The 17,744-nt window shown below is 36.8% G+C and overlaps 1 protein-coding gene across 6 annotated transcripts in view; it reads right to left on the minus strand.

Annotated features, from left to right (window-relative positions):
• The window catches only part of Tti1 (Telo2 interacting protein 1), a 729,405-nt gene that overhangs the window by 263,693 nt on the left and 447,968 nt on the right, over positions 1 to 17,744 (minus strand). For all 6 annotated transcript variants that reach the window (XM_090394772.1, XM_090394775.1, XM_090394771.1 and 3 more), the window contains 2 exons: positions 17,576 to 17,712; positions 7,340 to 7,505 (listed from right to left, as the gene is read on the minus strand). In XM_090394772.1, the coding sequence (XP_090250898.1) occupies positions 7,340 to 7,505; positions 17,576 to 17,712 (303 nt within the window). The remainder of the gene's footprint in view (positions 1 to 7,339; positions 7,506 to 17,575; positions 17,713 to 17,744) is intronic.

A 17,744-nucleotide genomic window follows, 5' to 3' on the forward strand; every position in this document is an offset into this window, starting at 1 on the left:
TAAAATACACAAAGAGTATTGAAGGAAAAATGAAAGAGTTTGGGACAGGAACCGGAGAACAGGAATGTGGAAAGGCAGCAGGAGTAGACGATATTCGACCAGAAATGCTGAAGTATGTTGGTATAAAAGTCTAACAGTGGCTGCACTGCATAGTTCAGAATGCCTGGACAGAGGGATGAATTCCCAATGATTGGAGTAGAGCTCTCATAGTACCTATATATAAAAAGGGAAATAATACTGAATGTGAGAATTACAAAGGTATATCCCTATTGAGTGTTCCTGGTAAGATATATGCAAGTGTACTTGAGAAACGGTTGAGAAGAATTGTGGAAAAAAAGCTTGGTGAAGAACAAGGTGGATTCAGGTCAAATAGAGGCTATCAGGATCAGCTCTTCACTTTACAACAAATAGTTTAGAAATCATGGGAATATAACAAAGAGCCGTATTTAAGTTTTGTCGATTTGGAAAAGGCATATGACAAAGTGCCAAGAGAGAAGTTATTCAATATGCTACAGCTATATGGTGTCAATGGGGCATTATATCAAGCAATACTTAGTCTTTATTTGAGTTGTAAGTCAGCAGTTAGAATTGAAGGAAGTATAGGAAGATGGTTTAATGTTAAATCTGGTGTGAGACAAGGATGTACGTTATCCCCTTTGTTATTCATTATCTATATGGATCACATTATGCATGAAAGTATTATTAAACGATATCAAAATTGGAGATGTTAATGTCAGCTCTTTGTGTTATGCAGACGATGTTATACTTATCAATAAATCCGCTACAAGTCTGCAAGATTCTCTGACTAAATTGAATAATTGTTGTAATAGATATGGTATGAAGGTCAGCAATAAAAAGACAAAGACAATGAAAATAGGCAGAATCATTGAAAATGTCAACTGTGTTGTGAATGGAGAACCTGTGGAACAAGTAAAACATTTCAGCTAGTTAGGCATGATTTTCAGTGAAGATGGTAAATTAAATATAGAAATAGACAACAGAATGAACAAAGCTGGTATGGTAGGAAGTCAATTGAATAAATTCATATGGAATAAGAGAGAAATTAGTCGGAACACTAAATTAGCTGTATACAAGACAGTGTTCAAACCAGTTTTAACTTATGGATCTGAGAGCTGGGTCAGAAGTAAAACACTTGACCAAAGACTAGAGACCTCAGATATGAGAGTCCTGAGAAAGATTAGAGGCATGAACAGATGGCATCAATGGCAATATCATATTAAAAACGAGAATATTAGGAAAGAACTTGACATTGTCAGCATCCAGGAATGCGTTTGCAGAGCTAATCTCAGGTGGTATGGTTACTTAAACAGAATGGGCGAGGAAAGATTAGCAAAACAAGCGTTCTCTGCCAAGTTGGCAGAAAAACGACTTAGAGGAAGACCAAGATATAGGTGGATTGATACGGTACAAAGTGCCTTAGACAATAGAAATATAGGATCTAGTAATGTTTGAGTCTTGACAAGTAAAAGACTGATTTGGTGGAAAATTGTAGATAGGAAGTTAGTAATGATGTAAATTTTTCATGTAGTACTATCATATCCTGTACAGCCCTTGAGGGCACATGGCAGGAATTTGATGATGATGATGAGAATCAGAAGTATCTCAAGTGTTGCTTGAATTAGATGTTAATAGCACTGTGGGAATGAATGACTTATATAACTACATATCACCATGTATTTTTAAAGAATGCAAAAGAGTTTGCCACGCCCCTGACTTGGTTATTTAATGAAATTCTTGCAATGGGGAAGGTTCCTACAGAGTAGAAAGAAGGCAAAAGAAGCATGGTTTGAGAACAGAAGTTTCCATACACCTGTCTGTATATCTGGAGTTGTGATCCAGGTGTTGAAAAATTGATTAGAAATAGAATACAATATTAGGTTTATGGACATAAGATTCTCTATGATAGTCAGTATAGGTTTGTGAAGGGCAAGTCTTGTTTTAGCATGGTTATGTTTTATGATAAGGTGAAGAATGTGTTGGATAAGGGAGAATCATTTGAACTGACTGGAGATCTTCAAATGTTTTCTGATAATGCAAATTTAGATAGAATTATCAAGAGTAGTGCTGATGTTAATTCTCTAAGTAGTGATTTCAACCTATGAGGGTGCACCCCAAAGAGGGCATGAAATACCTAAAGGGAGGGGGGGGGGCAAAGAAAGTGAAAATCAAAGGAAAAACTACGTTTCTGAAACAAAAGAATTTAATAAAACTATTTATTGACACAAAAACAATATGAAAAGAAAAACATAAAATACACTCTGAAAATAAAATCCACTGTATTGAATAAACTAGTTATGTTTATGGGAACATATCAATATTGCAAAATATACTGAGCAACTAATTAAAACTAAACAATAACAATGAATCTAAAAATTAATGGCTTACTTGGGCCTGTGTTGCAGAGTAAAGCTTTTCATATGATGGTGATACATTGGAAATTGACACTCTTAGTTCTCTTTTTCTATTTAACTGAGATCTATATTTTGTTTTTAAGGCAGCCACTGCAGAAAACCTGCTTTCACAAAGATACGATGTTGGAAATGGTAAAACTGCACGAAAAGCTCTTGACTTTAGTGCAGAAAATTCACCATGAACACTGGTCTACAATTCAAACAGTAATTTAGATGCAAATTGTCTTTCGGTTTCGCCACTTCACGTGAAGTCTATAAATTGTTCCTCTTCTTTAATTGCGGAACCTTCAGGGGTAATTTCAAATGGGTTTCTAACCCATTCGTACATTGCCATTATGTTGTTGTCGGTTATAAAATAGCTTCTAAAATTCTTTGTCAACATTGTTAAATGATTTTCAATAGTTGAAAATAAAACTTTGATGTGTCACTTTTCTGCCTTGTAGATTTTGATAAATTCATCCACGTTTGGAAAGATTTCTAAGTTTTGTTGCTTTACCTTTTTGTTCTATAACTCTAGTTTTTTTACAAAAAGCAATAACTTTGTCACCCATCTCTAAAGTATGTGTATTTTTTCCTTGGAGTTGAGGGTTTAATATATTTAGTTTCTGGAATATGTCCACCAAATAGCTCTATTTCATCACAAATAAGTGGTCTCTAAACTTTTCTGCTTCTTCGTGATTTTCCTCTTTAAAGAAGATTGCTATTTCGTCTCATAATTTGTAAACATTTTCCCTGTGATGACCATCTTGTCTTGCAATAAAATAGTAATGCTTATATCCAATTAAAAATTAATCAATTTTTCTACACTCGAAAAGATTGTTTTTATACTGTGTATCACAGTTGTTGTGGATAGGAGTAAAATAACATTGATCATCCACTTCTCACCGTTGGTCACTGTTGCAGTGTAACTGCCATCTTGCCATTTCAAGCCTTATTTATACTCGCAGAAAATTTCAGAACATTTGAGACTTCCCGTGATGAAACTGCGAATGCTTCCGAAAGGCGGATACGATTTAATGGTCTGTGCAGTGATGCCAGATCCATACAATTTTCAAAAGATTTGATGAAGTAAACACAAAACAAAACACACAAAAACTAATATTAAAAAATGGGACACACATAAAAGAAGGTTGAGAAACACTACTCTACAGGAAGATTTGAATAGACAAATGAGTAGGGTTGCAGTTTTAATATTAATAAATGCAAGGTGTTACTATTTGGGATACAGAGATATAAGGCAATGTACTGAAGCTGTACTTCAGGATGAGGATGAGATTTGGGATTTTGGAGTGATGGTGACAGTGGACTGAAATTCCGATGGCACATTGCAAGTGGTGCAATGACTGCTTATTACATTGCTGTTATGATAAAAAGTACATTAACATGTAGGGATAAGGGGTGGTAATGGTGGTGCCTCTATACATAGGTCAGACCACAAATGGATGATTGTGCTCAGATTTGGTCAGCTGGTTTTCATTGTGATGTAGAAGCACTAGAGAGGGTCCAAAGATGCATGACCAAAGTGATATCAGGACTCTGGAGTGTTGGTTACGAAGAGCATTTGAGGGATTGTGGATTACAGAGGTTGGTAGATAGGAGGAAACGAGGAGATATGATAGAAACCTTCAAGTTAATTAAGGATTTTATCAGATTAATACAGAAGGAATTATAAAAACAGTGGATGTTCAGATTGGAAGAACGAGAGGCCATCCCTGCAGTTATATAAAGATGTGGTGAAGAATGGTGTGAAGAGTAGTTGATGAGTGGAATGCACTGCTGGAGTGCATTGTGAATGCAGGTGGTGTAAATAACTTCAAAGCTCATTATGATAGACATGTTGCTAGTTGAGTGGGTCGCCTACAATGAGGTTGTTGACTCCATGGAGATTACCAGTAATAATAATATCCACTTCTGTTCTTTCAAAAGGTCTCCCTCATACTGTTTTTTCCAATAATTACAATCCCCAACTTTTTTACAAACCTCTAATAGATCACTTCTTTCTCCTTGATGTGTGGGGTCATTATAAATAAAAACATACAAACTTGTTTGTTACAGACTGGTTATACAAATACAGTTTTATACATAAATACATATATATATATGTATATATATATATATATATATATATACAGAGTTATCAAAATATCCCTGTTTAAGACTGTCGAGAGCCACCCAGCGATCCAAATGCTGCAAATCTCGTGCATCATGCAGAAGCAAAATCTGAGTTAATACAAAAGTAGATCCAAAACTCACAACCAGGGATGCTGTATGATGCACCAAAAGCAGCTGCAGTAATTTTTCTGTGTGTGTAAGAAGAAAAGCAACACAAGAATAATTAACACATTTTTATTCACTTCTATTAGGAATTCAGGAGCTGTACTGTTCGATGTACTGCACTTACCAATATACCACAAACTGCATTCTTTGCACAGTGCATTCAACGTCAGAATGCGGCTGGTCAGGACTGATGTTGTGCATATGCTGTGTTATACTGCCTTTTCAAGCACTGGTAAATTATTAGGATGATCCCAATAAATCCTGTCTTTGAGAAATCTCCAGAGCCAGAAGTCATAGAGGATCAGATCAGGTGAATGTGGTGGCAATGTAGTGAGAAACTCATGGCTGATCACTCTGGCTTCTGTGAAAAGTTCTCGAAGAACATTGTGTACAAACTGATTGATGTGCAGATGGGTCCCATCTTGCATGAAAATGAATGAATCTATGCACCACTGCTGTTGCTGTGTCACAACAAAATTGTTTATCGTATTGTGATACCCCTCTGCAATAACTGAGCAGGTCACAGGACCTGAATGGTGAATGCCCTCAAAGAAGAATGGTCCTATGATAAATGAAGCTGTAAACCTGTACCAGACAGTAACTATGGGTGAATGCAAAGGAATTTGTTGGATTGCATGCAGGTTTTGAGTAATCCATACTAGGCAATTGTGGATCTTCGCAGCTCCATTTAGGTGAAAGTGAGCCTCATTTCCCACACAAAATCATCTATAGCCATACAGCAACTAATCCGCTAGAGCAGGGAATGTTAAAATGAATGGCAGTAGACTTTCAAAGTCCTGCAGGTGCAACTGATGTTCAGGGTTGTCTTGATAGAAATGCAGAATCATCCATAGAATTTTCCAGATAGTAGTTGTGTAAGGCACATCCATGTGTTTTGATACAGCACATGAACCGCAGGAGTTATTATTGTTATTATACATGTTATTTGTGGCTGGCCTACTCCACAATGGCAGTAGCAACTTCATTCCTTGTTGTAAACTGACTGGTTTGTGACCTCTGCGAGGTCTAACTCCCAACGATCCAGTTTCCTCAAAATGACTAATCATTTGTTGCAGTGCACATGGAGATAGTGAACCTTGTTGCTGTTTTAAGGATACTTGTGACATAAGACTGAATGATATATGCACGTAAACACAAGAAGGATATTTAATTAACCAAATATTTCGGTCTGGAAATAGCAGACCATCCTCAGTGGTATTACAAGAAAAGTTACATTCTTAAAGAATCAGCCCATCATCCATGTCAAAAAACAGGAATTATAAAATGCCTCATCAAAAGAGCCAAAACTAATTGTTCTACTTTTGATTATCTACAGAAAGAACTTTCTACTATCCAACAACACTTGAAACTCAATGGCTTTTCTGAAAAAAAGTACTCAATTCTTATAATCCTCCACAAAACAAAGTTTCAATACGTCGAGTGCCTATTCCTTATATCTCCAGTATTTCAGAACCTATCGCAGGAATTTTAAAGAAATATGATTTAACAGCTACGTATTCTCCCATTAACAAACTGTCTTCTCATTTTCCTTCTCCTAAAGACAAACACTCAACTTTATCTCTTCCTGGAGTTTATCAAACTTGCAACTGTGATCTCTCCTATTTTGGACAGACTGGACGTTCTCTCGAAAAAAGAATCCAAGAACATCAATCCTCCATTCTTCACAACAAACCTGAAAAGTCTGGATTGGCTCAACACGGGATTGAAACTGACCACGGCATCTTTTGGTCCAGGACTCGCCTCTTGCATAGATCCCGTTATAGGTTTGAGCGTTTATTCAAGGAAAGCGTGGAGGCCTTGCTCCATCGTCCCAACCTAAATCGTAATGACTGTATATCTATATCAAAAATCTGGGAAAGTCTAATCAAGATTACTCATTAATTTTTTTTTTTTTTCAATCATGTCTCTACTTCAAAATATTCTGTTTCATACTTAGTGATATAACATCATGCGGCGTGTTCTATTTTTAATGATCTATTGTCAGTATTCTAACTTTTTTTAAAACTGTTCTTGTAATACCACTGAGGATGGTCTGCTATTTCCAGACCGAAATATTTGGTTAATTAAATATCTTTCTTGTGTTTGCGTGCATATATCATTCAGTGAACCTTGTTGCCATTTGTTCACGTGACAACATTCACAGAGTACAGCAGCAACAACAATGTAATTGTTTAGGTAGTACAGCTTAATGAGCAAACCATGTTGGGACAAGGTTACTGCAATCACTGTAGGAATATTAACAACCAGAATGAAGGGAAAAATCCCGTGTCCATCTTTTTAAACCCTCCTAACACCTGCTGAGTTGTATGATATGTAAATTCCATGCATTTGGTGTTTACAATGCCTCTGGTTATGAATTATGGGTTTTATTTTTTCTTTCTATCTTTTTTTAAATCAGATATCGCTTCCTTATGATGCACAATATATGCCTGAAGAATTCTGCAGCATTTGGATCACTGGGTGGTGCTCCACAATGCCTTAAACAGGGATATTTTAATTTTGATCACCCTGTATATAATTTGAATTATTCTCCTCTAATATATATGTAGTAAAATTTGAGATACATCACTTGTTATAAGAAGAATTATACAGTAAACTGCAAAGTGTACCTTAAGGACTGGTTCTTGAATGAGATGAAAAATATCTTCACTTGAATACTGTAATATCACCTGTAACACTGATGCAGCATGATGATTATAATTACAGTGGTGAAGATACAGACTTAAACTATTCAGGATATAGTCAACATTTTGTGATATCAAAAAGGAAACTGACCTATAATAAAATGAATATAATCAAATCAATAAAATGCAGTATGTAATTCATGAGTTTTATTTTTATTTTTAATTATTTTATTTTACAGAGTTATTTAATTTTGGGCAAAGTTCAGAGAAATGTTTCTTAAACCATAAGAGGTGATACAAGATGGAGTGTAGGAATGTGGAAATGTGAAGGATAAATGGAAATGCTACAGTTGTCCACTACAGATTACACTGTTCAACTGTTTTACATAACTCACGTAGAAAAAATAAGTAACTCTTCATATACATCTCACTGGTAATTCATGATTTCATGCTCCCGCTTACACCCACACTTCACCGTGTAGGAATACGAGACTGAAATCCTATGGAAAAGGTTCGCAAATCCTTACTGCAAGAATATCTTATGTCAGTAATTAAAAGACTAATATTTGGCTGCCTCTAAATTATGTATGTTGAGTTTTAATGGATACGATGTTAATTCCCATTGAAATTCAAACAATAATACCACAAATAAGGAAACTTTCTTCTGCTTCCTCGGTATTTAGGCTCTGTTATTCTTCTATATGACATTATCATTATTATTATTATTTCAATTTTTTTTTTAGCTTGTATAGCTTCTTGAGTTTAAAAACAAACAAGCTCTTTCAAATTCAAGAAGCTATACAAGTTCATCCAGAGAATGATTTTATAAACTCATGCCCATGGTGGGATTTGAACCTACAACCTGCTGGTTGGAGAGTTGGAATGTTATCCACTAAGTCAACCAGGCTGGCAAAGATATATCATTATTATTATACAAAACATCCCTGGAAGTTAGGGAAGGAAGTGCGAGCAAAGGGGGTGAGAGCAGTTTTTTTGCATGGTGGGAGGTTGAACTGTGATTTAAAGACTTTTTAAAGATTTAATTTAACATTTGACTCCTACCCATGAAAGGTAAAAACCTATAGTATGTTAGTACTGTGAGAGAGCTAGGCAGTTTTTGTATATTTTTTACATAATCAGAAATTTCCTTCAACAATATACAATGCCAGAAATCCTGCTACAGAGAACATACTTGGAAAACTTTTTCAAGCCACTTCTGGCTTGAACCCACTTTGAAAAAAAGTGGTTTCAAGCTATTTTTTTTTTTTTCATTTATTCGTATATTTTTTTTCAACTATCTTGAAACTTTTTCAAGCCATTCTTGGTGTGAAACTACCTCCCTGCTTTTTTGAAACAGGGAGATGGTTCTACATTCGGAGTGGCTTAATAATTACAGTACATAATGTAGACACACAACAAACAAACAATACACAAACATTATTGAAGAAAAAATGAGAGTTTGAGAACAGGAACCAAACCTTGGAGATTCAGTGGCAAGTCCTGAAAAAAACACTGACCGATTCATCCACAGGGGCATGTGGTGAAGTTGTCTGCAGCGATAGAAAAATCAGAACTCCATGGTGGACACAGGAAGTAAAAGAGCAGCGAAGGAAAAGAAGAAAGCATATCAAAAGTTCCTGGCAAATAAGTCAACTTGTGCTCTTAGAGAATACAGAGAAAAATGTAAGAAAGCTAAACACGGTGTAAAAGTAGCTAAACAAAAGTCATGGGAAGACTTTGGAAAGAACATAGAAAATAAATATCGAGAAGTGAAAGATATTCTGGAGGTTGTTGAAGAAGCTCAGAAATAGAGGAAATAGTGTGGTAAAAGGAAATAAAGATGATAAAGGTGACATGAAAACTGGTGAAAAAGATATCCTGGATGTATGGAGTAATTACTTTGAAAAATTGCTAATTAAAACAATCAGTGACAACACAGTGGTAAACATTGACCAGACATGCAATCAAGAACATACATATCCATATTTGAAGTAGAAAAAGCTATCAAAAGCCTGAAATGTGGAAACGCAGCTGGAGCAGATGATATTTGACCAGAAATGCTCAAGTATGGAGGTATAAAAATCTTAAGTGATTTTAAGCACCATAGTTCAGAATGTCTGGACGATAGTTCTCGATCTTGAGTTTCACTTACTGGCTATATAACAACATAGGATTTTTATCCGCTTAATTTCTATTAAGTTGCCAGAAAACTAGCCCTTTGGCTTTTCATTTTAATTACAAAATATAAGCACACCTTTATGGCATTCGTATAGTGAAGGTATGTAAGTTTTTTTCACTAAGCTTTGATATCTTCCAGGTCTACCTACTCACTGATGAGACCTCAAAAAAGGTTGAAACCGGTCTGGGTAGTGACCTCTCCTCATAATGTAATGACAGTATTACATCTCCTAGGAGCTGTGTTTTACATTATGAGAGAATATCAAGAAAAGTGAGGGAGCTTGCTCCACCTTTGCTTCGAATTGCCTTTGCCGATAGTTTTTTCGGCATTGAAACTCATAGATCGTAGTTCTCGATCTTGAGTTTCATCTATATGGATCACATTATGAAGGAAAGTGGTATTAAACCTGATATCAAAATTGGAGATGTTAATGTCAGCTCTTTGCTTTATGCAGATGATGTTAAACTTCTAAATATATCCGCTACAGGATTTCCATGGCTAAAGTGAATAAATGTTGTAACAGATATGGTATGAGGGTCAGCAGTAACAAGACAAAGACAATGAAAATTGGCAGAAACATCGAACATATCAACTGCATTGTGAATGGAGAACCTATAGAACAAGTAAAACATATTATCTACTCAGGCGCGATTTTTAGTGAAAATGGGAAATTAAATATGGAAATAGACAACGGAATCAACAAAGCTTCTGTGGTAGGAAGTCAACTAAATAAATTTATATGGAATAAGAGAGAGAAATTAGTCAAAACACTAAATTTGCTGTATACAAGACAGTGTTCAAACCAGTTTTAACTTATGGATCTGAGAGCTGGGTCAGAAGTAAAATACTTGACCGAAGACTAGAGACCGCAGATATGAGAGTCCTGAGAAAGATTAGAGGCGTGAACAGATGGCACCAATGGCAATATCATATTAAAAACGAGAATATTAGGAAAGAACTTGACATTGTCAGCATCCAGGAATGCATTAGCAGAGCTAATCTCAGGTGCTATGGTCACTTAAACAGAATGGGCGAAGAAAGATTAGCAAAACAAGCGTTCTCTGCCAGGTTGGCAGGGAAATGACCCAGAGGAAGACCAAGATATAGGTGGATTTATACAATAAAAAGTGCTTTAGAAGATAGAAATATAAGATAAGATAATGTTGGAGTCAAAACTGTAGATAGGAAGTTAGTAATGGTATAAATTTTTCCTGTAGTACTGTCATATCCTGTACACCCTTTGAGGGTACATGTTCAGGAATTTGATGATGATGTTTGCAGACACTCACGATTTCTTTTCAGTTGTTCTCAGAATATCTCTAAAAACTGTGCTCGAGAATGCACAACTGTAAGACAGTCTTTTGAGATTCCGAGAGAGTAGTGCTAGCCCATTATCTGAAGCACGATGACGATGTACTCTGCCTCATTGTGCTGAGGACATTTTATTGAAGCTTCAGGATGCAAATCACAGAAAGTATGCAGATGTAACTGACAAGAGGAGTATGGTAACAGACAGGTATTATCAAAATCCATAGCAGACAGGTATTATCAAAATTTTTATACACTGAGCTCACCTTATCTGTTATACTGATTTCTTTCTTTTAGATGAATTAAACAAAATAAAAATCATCATTACTACTAAAAGAATATAACCAAGTGTTTGTCCAGAGAGAATATCGATAAATATTATTCCTCAATAATGGGATAATAAGGCAAATGAATTGAAGTCTTTATATATAAGTAGTCCAGTCATAAAGTTACTTCACATGCAAACTTTCTTTGCTTACACTTAGATAAAGGATTAAATTAAGAATATAATTTCTTGGCCTCTTTAATTTATTGTATAATCAAGGTAAAAAAACTTTTAACATCTATCTCTAATCCAAAGTATCTTAGTAATAAGGTGTGACACTTTTGAGTACTTATATATGAAATATGACTTCTACATTACTTCAACCTTGGTATCACTTCTGGTTCTGGCTCCCACTGATGAGACCTCGATTAAGGTCGAAACCAGCATGGGTAGTAGCTGTTCCCACAATGCATAGCATTATACATGTCCATAAGAAAATATGCTTTGCATTATGGGATACTGAGGCAGGTGATATGAACTCATCAGCCTCTATACACAAGTAGCCCAGTCGTGAGGTTACTTCACAAATTCGTGAAGTAACGCTCCTTCACACACAAATTTTGTTTGCTTATGCTTGGATAAAGGATTGAACCAAGAATATAATTTCTGGCATCTTTAATTTATTCCTCATCCAGATTGTGATCAGAAGCAAAAGTGTTCCATACTTTAATCTTAATCTCTTAATCCTTTGCAAGTGCTGTGTAACATATATGATGCACTGGACAGGCAAAACGTTAAAGGAACATCAGAACATATATCATGAGTCACAACTCTGATTGCATGCCTATTTCAAAGCTTGCAAAATAATTATGATTACTGTTTATAATTTTTTTTAAACACATCTTTACTTTGTAACAGTATTACACCACATTGAAACAATAACTAATAATAATAAAAAAAAAAAAAAAAAACTTATTAACTGACTTACATTTTGTTACTAAATCACTTAAGGAATTGACAACTTAGATACGAATATGAATTAAATTACACTTTAATAAATATTTCCAATATTTCGGCAACATCACATTGCCATCTTCAAAAGGAACCTATAAAAAAGGCACGTGCACGTAGGCACTACAACACAGTAACTGAGAATGAAGTGATGAAGCTATTGTTCTCCTAAAAGTCCTGATAGTGCCCAATAGGGGGCTAAGTAGGTGTTCTTGGCCGTTAGCTTGAAGGTCTGCTGATGTAAGCCACGCAAATTTGGGACAGTCTCATACAACGAAATTTGTTGAGGTCTGGAGAGTTTCTTAAGGCTGAGGCTGATTCCGAATTTGTATTTGCTACAGTGTATTAGTGTAGCTTTCTTCCATGGTATTCTGTGGCGTGTATCCAGAGCATGGTCTGCAAGATTAGAATGGCTGTACTTGTGAAAACGGATGTAGTCCTTGTGCTCAGAAATTCTGATATTCGCTGTCCTGCCTGTTTGTCCAAAGTAAGACAGTTTACAGCTGCAAGGGACCTGGTATACACCAGGTAGGTCTAGGGGAAGTGGTTGTCTTTAGTGGAGCAGATAAGGGATGCTAATTTTCTGTATGGTCTGTAACAGGAGGTCAAGTCATGTTTTTTTAAGATTTTGGTAATTTTTTTCGAGGTGCCTCGGATGTAGGGAATGGTGATAGATTTAGAGTAATCCTTGTTGTGAAGGATGGGATTTTTTTTTTTGAGGGGGGGGGGGGGTAGTCATTGGCTGAGAAAGTGTTGAGGATGTGATTTAGTTCAGTGTTTAGGGCCATGTCGTTGGAACAGATTAGTTTAGCCCTGTTGTAGTGTTTTCACCACTCCATATTGTTGTGTGTGTGCGGGTGGGAAATTGTTGGTGAATGTACTTGCCTGTATGGGTAGGTGAGTTTTCTATAAACTGAGAAAACCAAGGTTCCATCAGGCTGGCGGGTGACAAGTGTGTGTCTAGGAAAGGGAGGCTGTTGTTTTCCTCTTTTTCCAGGGTGAACTTGATTCTGGGGTGTTGGTTGTTTAAGTGTGTTAAGAAGGAGAGGAGTGTAACAGAGCCATTTGGCCAAGTAGCGAACACATCATCAAAGTAGTGAAGCCATATGGTTGGTTTTTGTGGGCAGAGGCTAAGGCTTTTTCTTCAAAGGTCTCCATAAAGAAATTAGCCAAGGGTGGGGAGAGTGGTGAACCAATGGCTGTTCCCTCTATTTGTTTGTAGAACTTTCCATGCCAAACGAATAAGCCTGTGTTCATTGTGAACTGAAATAGGGCTGAAATATCAGGAGAAAATTTAGCTTGGATTAGCACCGAAAGTTTCCTTGAGCGGGACATTTGTGAATAAGGAGGAGACGTCAAAGCTGACCATTATGCCAGTATGTAGGAGTGTAAGGTTTTCTATGCTGGCTTTGAAGTGGCCTGAGTTTTTTATGTGTGATGGTGTGTTGCCAGTGTGAGCGCTTTGGCCAAATGTTTACCAATTTGTATGTGGGGGAATCAATGCCATCCACTATGGGACGTAATGGCACATTTTCTTTATGTATTTTTGGGAGTCCATAAATATGGGGGAAGGGTATAGAGTTAAACGGCTTTAATCTGTTGGTAACTTCTACAGGCCAAGAAGTGACTTTCTTAAGGAGCCTGTGAAGTTTTCTGATTTGTGAGTTGGTGGGATTGTATTCGATAGGAAGGTAAGTAGCCCAATCTAATAGAAGAGCATTAAGCTTACATGGTAGTCCTTTTGGTTAAGTACTACAGTTGCATTTCCCTTATCCGCTTTGGTGATAACTATTTCTTTATTATTCTTCATTTCCTGCAGAGCTTTATATTCCTTGTTGGATATGTTGGTTTTTGATGGTCTTGCTTTGGAGGGGACACAAGCTACATCCAGTCTTACACTGTTGGCGATTTGATCTAGAAGGTGGGAGGATTCTGCATTCGATCTGGATCATAATATTCTCACTAAGGTATTTTTCTGGGAGCAATGGCGAAGTTGTGGCACGTGAAAGCGCGTTCAGTGCTTCAGGGTGACCGAAGAAAGGTTGATTACGGTGTTGGTAGGAAGTTTTGGAATGATGGCCGAGTTCTTTTTTAATTTTTTTCGAATTTTTTCATCTGTCGACTCATATTTTTTCAAATTCTTTGTCTGCTGTGTTGACCAAAGCTCTTCTTCAAAAGCACAAACAGCTTTGTTAATGCCCACTAAGAGAAACCACGTGACGGCGATTTGTTCCCAAAGCAAAGCGTAGCTGGCATGGTTATAGATACGGAGAGCTTTTGTGAAACAAAACAGTGCTTGAATTTTACACAATTCGGGATTACCTGATTATCCCAGCAGCGTTTTTAGGAAAGTTAGACATTTAATTGTCTAGACAACTTCAACTTCATTTTACTGTATATTGGCAGGCCTTCCGTGCAATCGCGTCTCCGTGGATCTCATAGACAGGCTTATACGTTGGTTATGCATTACTAAATCACTTAAGGAATTGACAATGTAGATACAAATATCAATTAAATTACACTTTAATAAATATTTCCGATATTTCGGCAATGTCACGTTGCCATCTGCAGAAGGAACTTACAAAAAAGGCACATGCACGTAGGCACTACAACACAGTAACTGAGAATGAAGTGATGAAGTTATTGTTCTCCTAAAAGTCCTGATGATGCCCCCTAGTGGGCTAAGTAGGTGGCTGATGTACGCCATCAGCGACCACTTACATCAGCAGATCTTCAGCCCAACTTTGCAGTTGGGCTGAAGATCTGCTGATGTAAGCCTCCCAAATTTGGGCAGTCTGATACAACTAAATTTGTTGAGGTTTGGAGAGTTCTTTAGGGCTGAGGCTGATATAGAAAACCCACTCATACAGGCAGGTACATTCACCAACAATCCCCCCCCCCCCCCACTCACAACTATATGGAGTGGTGAAAACACTATACAACAGGGCTAAACTAATCTGTTCTAATGATATGGCCCTAAACACTGAACTAAATCACATCCTCAACACTTTCTCAGCCAATGGCTACTCCCCCCCCCCCCCCAAAAAAAAAATTGAAACCTACAAACCACAACCCCCTCCTCCCCTCTACAAGGATTACTCTAAATCCATCAGCATTCCCTACATCTGAGGCACCTCGGAAAAAATTACCAAAATCTTAAAAAAAACATGACTTGACCACCTGTTACAGACCATACAGAAAATTAGCATCCCTTATCCACTCCACTAAAGACCAACCACTTCCCCTAGACCTACCTGGTGTATACCAGGTCCCTTGCAGCTGTAAACTGTCTTACTTTGGCCAATCAGGCAGGACAGCGAATATCAGAATTTCAGAACACATGGACTACATCTGTTTTCATAAGTACAGCCATTCTGGTCTTGCAGACCATGCTCTGGATACACGCCACAGAATACCGTGGAAGAAAGCTACAATAATACACCGTAACCAATACAAATTCGAAAGACTATTTATGGAATCATCCTCAGCCCTAAGAATCTCTCCAAAAACCTCAACAAATTTGGTTGTATGAGAGTGCCTCAAATTTGGGAGGCTTACATCAACAGACCTTCAGCCCAACGGCCAAGAACACCTACTTAGTCTGCTAGGGGGCACGATCAGGACTTTTAGAAGAACAATAGCTTCATCACTTCATTCTCAGTTACTGTGTTGTAGTGCCTACGTGCACGTGCCTTTTTTTGTAAGTTCCTTTTGAAGATGGCAATGTGATGTTGCCGAAATATATCGGAAATATTTATTAAAGTGTAATTTAATTTATATTCATATCTAGGTTGTCAATTCCTTAAGTGATTTAGTAATGCATAACCAACGTATAAGCCTGTCTACGAGACTTACATTTTGGTAGATTTCAGAACACAACTTGTTACAAAACATGAGTGATGGGTACAGGAGGCAGTTCAAACTGCGATGGGAAAAGACTTTTTACCCACTAGCCACATTTTTGAGATAGTTCACTTTTTTCTATTTATACAAAGTCAACACACACACACACACTGAAAGATTGCAGAATCAATCATAATCCAGCCCACCAATATGAAATCCTCAAAACACCACATACGTCCAGAGCTATTTGTTCCACTTGCCACACAATGCCACTATTTTTGATTTGTGGCAACAGTTTCTCCAAAAATAAATAACATGCTATATGCTTTCTCTGTCTCTTTCTTCACTGAACGTATAATACCAAATAAATCCTATTTCTATTCCATATATCTGGGATGTAGCTGAAGTATAGAGAAATATAAACTGTCCACCATATTTAAACAACACTTCAAAGTAACAGTTCTGATTACTATAGGGAAAATTCCACCCTCTCTCATATCCTGTAGTGTATGAAGCACCATTTGACTAATTTGGCCAACTGTGGACACAGGAAGATTTGTTAGATTTACAAAGGGTTTTTTTTTTAATTTCTTTATTATTTATTATTTCTTCATTATTTTTTTATCCCTTTCATTTATAGGGCTAAAATTGGAAGAAAAAAAAAGCCATTGCTTTCTTTGGACTCTAATAGTGTGTTCTGTTTATTTTGTGACTGAGACACAAGTAGTAAAGTCATTAAGTGATTTTTTATTCTCCTCATGATGATGTCCTAAACAAATACTGAAATATAAGCCAATTGAAAAGAGAAGGCAGGGTCCTCAAAAAAGGATATTGGATGGATAATGAGACTAGAACAGACCAATATTATTATTATTATCAATACTCGACCTCCATGGAGTCAAAGACTCATCGTGGGAGGTACTCACTATTGCATACAATGCTCATCCAACCTCGTCTTAAACTGATTCAATGTGTCCACATCCACAACACACTTGGGCAATGCATTCCACTCATCAACCACCCTCCATGCAAAGAACCTACTTCTCACTCCTTTGCTCACACCCTCCTTATAGTTTCTAGCAATGGCCTCTTGTTCTACTTCCCTCTCCAATTCTAAGAAAAATCTCTTCCATATCTACCTGATAACAACATCTGACCAGTTTATATGTCTCAATCATATCCCCCCTTCCTCCTATTCACGAGGCTTTGCAACTTACATTCCCTCAATCTGTCCTCGTACTCCACATTCCAAAGACCACTGACTATCTTTGTGAATCTTCTCTGTACCCTTTCCAACATATCCTAGTCACCATGAAAACCCAGTGACCAAATCTGTGCACAATAATCCATATGAGGCCTGAGCAAGGCCTTATACAATGGAATCATAACCTCTCTATTTCTGCATGTCAGGGTTCTCCGCATGATTGTCAATATGGTCTATAACCATAATCAGAGTTCTGATGATGATGTCTTTGTAACAAGGAAGAAGTGTACAGGAGCTAATAAATTCTATATTTTTTATATGGAGTAACAATTATCCATTTCATAATACAAATAAAACAAAAATACACTGTGAGGTGGACATATGAGCCACCTCACAGTGTATTTTACTTACTTATAACCACAACTAACAGCAATAGTTTCAAGTGCCAATTTAGCTGTATATGCCAATATTGTACAAGAACTTCCTGCTTTCTCAAGGAGAGGATAAAGGGCATCCATCAGCATGATTTTGAAATCTATCCCAAGTACCTAAGAGTGTGAAAGTCAAACAATTATATGAA

The sequence above is a fragment of the Typopeltis vanoorti genome, chromosome 6, assembly GCF_054136105.1.
Source record: "Typopeltis vanoorti isolate ZY-2024b chromosome 6, IOZ_Tvanoo_1.0, whole genome shotgun sequence".
NCBI classification, from domain to species: Eukaryota; Metazoa; Arthropoda; class Arachnida; order Uropygi; family Thelyphonidae; genus Typopeltis; species Typopeltis vanoorti.